The sequence below is a fragment of the Penaeus japonicus genome, unplaced genomic scaffold (genome assembly GCF_977035675.1).
Source record: "Penaeus japonicus unplaced genomic scaffold, GWHDUDI00000001_assembly GWHDUDI00000031, whole genome shotgun sequence".
Lineage (NCBI taxonomy): Eukaryota > Metazoa > Arthropoda > Malacostraca > Decapoda > Penaeidae > Penaeus > Penaeus japonicus.
Genome location: NW_028234433.1, coordinates 937,018 through 942,017, shown reverse-complemented (window position 1 = coordinate 942,017; position 5,000 = coordinate 937,018). Strand labels below are relative to the sequence as shown.

The 5,000-nt window shown below is 48.0% G+C and overlaps 1 protein-coding gene across 2 annotated transcripts in view; it reads right to left on the bottom strand.

Moving 5' to 3' along the window:
* The window catches only part of LOC122252138 (uncharacterized), a 32,189-nt gene that overhangs the window by 974 nt on the left and 26,215 nt on the right, over positions 1-5,000 (bottom strand). For both annotated transcript variants that reach the window (XM_043014434.2, XM_043014436.2), the window contains 9 exons: positions 4,692-4,839; positions 4,071-4,168; positions 3,668-3,763; positions 3,380-3,464; positions 3,105-3,201; positions 2,613-2,770; positions 2,338-2,495; positions 1,945-2,065; positions 1-945 (listed from right to left, as the gene is read on the bottom strand). The exon at positions 1-945 is cut by the window's left edge and continues 974 nt beyond it. In XM_043014434.2, the coding sequence (XP_042870368.2) occupies positions 1-945; positions 1,945-2,065; positions 2,338-2,495; positions 2,613-2,770; positions 3,105-3,201; positions 3,380-3,464; positions 3,668-3,763; positions 4,071-4,168; positions 4,692-4,839 (1,906 nt within the window). The remainder of the gene's footprint in view (positions 946-1,944; positions 2,066-2,337; positions 2,496-2,612; positions 2,771-3,104; positions 3,202-3,379; positions 3,465-3,667; positions 3,764-4,070; positions 4,169-4,691; positions 4,840-5,000) is intronic.

Below are 5,000 nucleotides of genomic sequence, written 5' to 3'. Positions count from 1 at the left end.
CTGCTCTCCCTGTGGGGGTAGAAACTGTTGCTGGTTCTGTCCCCGGATCTGCTGTCCAGGGAGGAACTGCTGCTGTCCCTGGCCCTGGAATTGCTGTGGAGGCCGGAATTGCCCTTGGGTTTGGGATGGGCGAGGCTCTTCAAACCTATTCTGACCCTGCGGTGGAGGTCGGAACTGCCCTTGGTTCTGGAACGGACGAGTCTCTTCTAACCTGTCGCGATCCTGCTGTGGAGGTCGGAACTGCCCTTGGTTCTGGAACGGACGAGTCTCTTCAAACCTGTCGCGATCCTGTTGTGGAGGTCGGAACTGCCCTTGGTTCTGGAACGGACGAGTCTCTTCAAACCTGTCGCGATCCTGTTGTGGAGGTCGGAACTGCCCTTGGTTCTGGAACGGACGAGTCTCTTCAAACCTGTCGCGATGCTGTTGTGGAGGTCGGAACTGCCCTTGGTTCTGGAACGGACGAGTCTCTTCAAACCTGTCGCGATCCTGGAATGTTGCCTGGGGGCGTCCTTGATTCTGGAAGTCTTGGAATCCTTGGCCTTGGAAGTCCCCATTTCCCTGTGAGAACCGCTGATCAACATTCTGATTTTCGTCCGCTGCTTCAGACACGAGAACACGGTCCTGGAACCGTGGTGCGGTTCCCCTGACCCGATGAGGCCTGGGCAAGGGGCCAGGCGCGAAGGACTGCGCCTCTCCTCGCCGCTGCTGGAACAGAGACTGGTCTTCCTTCCGGCTCTGTCCTCGGGAGTGGTCCTGCGAATCAACCCTCTGCGGCATCGGCCTCCTTCGTCGCGTGGAGGAGCTGCCTTGACCGCCCCTGCGGCGCGTCGGGGCGGAGGAGGGCCTCTCTGTCTCTGGAGCAAACGTGGTCACGAACTCCTCGTCTTCATCGCGGAGACCCAACGTCGTCGTTATCTCCACCTCCTCCTCGTCCTTAACCACCGGCTGGGGAACCAACACGAGATTATATACATGTCATCTAGCATACAGTCATAGATGTTGCAACGAGGCTTATTTTTATCATATGTTTATGAAACATTTCTAAAAATATAAGAGAAATTATCAAAGGTCTCATTATATTTGCCAAAATATGCCAGTCACCATAACACATACTTTCTGTCAGGCGTGTCATCTGTAAATCACTGGTTATTGCAAGTCTCCATGCAATCGGCATAGCATTCAAGTCCTTCTTGTTAGTTAGTCGACAAGACAAGCAATAAATATTTTTATTCTGTACAGTATAGTGTTAGTAAACATTTCTGCAGAGTCTATCTGTTTGAAGAGGCCAGTCCAAAGACACGATGCTTGTTCAGCAATTTATTTCCTATACATGCAACACTCTATGAGATCTCATAACAAACTATATAGTTCGTGATCTTATTTATGTACACATCATTAGATATTTTTTCTATCACAGTAAGCCAATGTTATAGTTATCTTATGCAAAGAACAGGAACTGATCACACAAAACTTGGGAAAAACCAAATACAAGGTTACAATGTTACAAGGGAATTTGGTGTTAATGGGAAAATTCAGTCATGAGCTAAAATCGGAAGTAAGAGATTTCCGTTGTAACAAGGAGAAGAAATGCACCGTTGTTCTGGTGAAGAAAATAAAGAAAACGAAGTAGTAGAAGAAAAAATGGGCTAAAAGTGTTTAATTGTCCCTCGGAAGAAGAGGCCAGCTAATCACAGCTGTATAGACAAGGCACTAGTTGTCTTTTCTGCTACTCGCACCACCACCACCACCAGCCAATACCACCACCCGATACCACCACCACCATCACCACCGGACCACCGGACTGCTACTACCACCGCGCCCACGGGCTGAGGGGGTGAGGGGCGGGGTGGGGGTGCGCTCTCACCAGCGCCCTGTGAGCCATGCTGCTCCCATCACCGCCGCCGACAGCAGGCCCACCATCACGACCCTGGACAGAGAACCCACCGAGATCCCCGTGGTCGAGCTGCCGCCGGAGGTCATGGCGTCCTGCCACAGCTGCGAGTACTCGGTGTTGTTGGGCATCAGGCCCGAGAAGTCGATGGGCTTGAACAGGTCCAGGCGGTGGCTGCGGGGGAGGCACGTGCGGTTAGGGAACTCGGAGCGCTGCGAGGGAATACTTAAACGCGTTCGTACATCCACGTATACACACGCGCACACAGATACAAACACAAACAAACAAACAAACACAGATACACATACACACACACACACACACACACACACACACACACACACACACACACACACACACACACACACACACACACACACACACACACACACACACACACATATAAGGGCAGATCAGAACTCGTTTGGCATTTCTCGGGGACTCACAAGTCTGGCTGGGGATAATCCGGGTCGTCCTTGGGCGCCGGGTACAGCGACTCGTAGACCTTGTCCTTGCCCTCGCCGTGGATGGCGTAGGCGTTCACGCGGGTCACGTTGGGAGGGAAGTACTCGGGGGGGATCAAGGCCGACCCCTTCCACATGCCCTGAGGGAGGAGACGGAGCTAGAGACGGAGGAGTCCGAGCGTTACCTACCGAGTCATCGCGTTATGATCACACACGCAGACAAGGACACCATCATGCACGATTCACGATTGACTCACGTCCTCGTCCGTCGGCAATTCGGCGATGTAGTCGAGGGGCATGGAGTGCTTGATGGCGTTGCGTTCGCCCTTGAGCAGGAGGAGCAGGTGCTGGCCCCAGGGTCCGAGCTCCACCTCCAGGTACTCGTCGTTGTCGTTGAGGAAGAACATCTCCACCACTGCGAGAGGGAGAGGAAGGGCGTCGAGTAACGGCGGAGAGAAATGGAGAAGAGAATGAGAGCTTGAAGGCTGGCCGAAGGAGAACGGAAGTGAGCGACAAAGAAAGAAAGTAAAGGTGGTAAGAAAGGAGAGCAATGATGAAGAGAACTAGAAAAAAAAATAATTGGAGACGGAGAGGGATATGAGCAAAAGCACTAAGCAATAAAAAAATGAAGATAGACCGAAGGAGACGACGAAGAGTATATCGAAAATAAAGGGGCAGCGGGCAATGGCCAAGAACAAGTAAAACCAAGGAAGGAAATAGCAGACGTGATGAAACAAAGGAAGTCTCACCTTCGTAGTCCCAGAGACCGTAGAAGGGCTGGCCAGAGGGTCCGTCGGGCTTGGTGTCATTGAAGAAGGGGGCGGTGACGTTCATCTCCACACCAGCCTACATGGTGCAAGAATGGCGTCGATCATATTAATTCATACTTAGGAAATACAGCTCGTAGACGTACGCACCCACCATATATGGAGACGTATCCTAACATATCTTTCTTCAGGTACTTAGGGCTAAGAATTATGCCAATAGGCGTATAATACGTTTGCTCAAATAGTTAAAATCTTACCTCGAAGCCCTGGAGCATGATTTCGACCGGATGGTGACTCACGGGTACGCTGTTCCACTCCGTGTTGATGCTGTATCGGTAGATCCTGTGCGCGGAAATATGGGGAGATGATAAGAACCAGAGATTCAGCTATCTCTCTTTCAATACCTTGTAGCATAATGACCAAGTTCGTCTCTATAACTCTAGGTAAACCATCCTAACATTCCTTAATCAAACGCAAATATCCTTTTTTAATCGACTAACAACATCGATTCACTGAACCCACCACTCAGTATCTGGCCTACTCACCCTTCCACAGAATCGAGCCAAAGTTGAGAAGATTCTTCTGGAAGATTAGGAAGAACCTGCGTGAAGTCGACCTCTTCGAAGAACCGGAGCGCGTGGCTGGGGATGGAAAGGATTCTCGTTTATTTTCACCGAGGGAAAAGGACTCGTTTATTTTCACCGAGGGAGAGGGACTCGTTTTCATCAGAGGAAGGAGAAAATGAAAAGTTGACGTCGATGTCATTTAACGAATAAGTAACATACATGATACATCCTCTTGGGAAAAAGATTTTCGAGAAAGGAAAGGAATTTCCGTGAAAAAATAATACCTCTAAGAACTAACAATCACTCCCTGTATATGTCCCGATAAAATGCTATTACGATCATCCCCTTGAACAAAAGGTATAATTGCCGAGTCGTTACTCACAAGTCAGGCTTTGTGAGCGTTCCATCGGAGGGGAAGAGGCTCCAGTATTCTCGGTTTGGCTCCGATCCGTGTCGAGCGAAGGCATTGAACTTCGTTGCCTGCAAAATAGAGGGGGGGGGGGTTATGCACATTAGGTTTATAGTTGCAAAAGGAAAATTGGATACTGTATAATAAAACAATATTCTAATTTCTAAAAATAGGAGAAAAATACAACAGTTTCGATAGGGATACAGTATTCATGATAAAAATCATGAAGAACGTGAAGTAGAAAGAATATAAATAACGCAAACCCTAGCAAATGCCCAGAAATCCTAGTTGAAATAATGAGAGAGGTGGATGGAATACCTTAAGTTTCAGAATACTTAAGTCTACCTCAATTTTTTTTTTTTTTTTGATAAATTTCCCACCATCAGCAGACTCATTCTTAAAAATGTTCTTATGAAATATTTCACCCTATACTCGGCAGTTGATCCGGAACACCACCAAATTCAACCCAATTGGTCCCTGGACTACGAACTCACCTTAAAAAAAAAAAAAAAAAAAAATCACAATCCTCCAGACACACAGCCTTCTTGCAGAGGTAGAGAAGAAAAAAACGAAACACGAGGAAAATCAACTCACATTCGGAGGCAGATACTCAAGGGGAATCTTCACCAAGCCAGTCCAGGTGGAAGATTCTTCGTTGATGTGTGTGGTCGTCGTAAGCAGCAGGTCAAAGCGAAGATGCACTCTCTCCCCGTTGTATATCATGCCTTTGCTGTGTCCTCGCCTGGTCAAAAGGAGGGAGTAAATTGTTGATTTTATTCTTTGGTTGTTTGTATTTACCTTATGTTGTGAATGACGTGAATAATGGAGCTCTACTTGGATTTAAATTGTTTTTATGTTGATGCAGTGTAGCGTCTTTAAAAAAGAAAAAAAAAATCCCAAAAG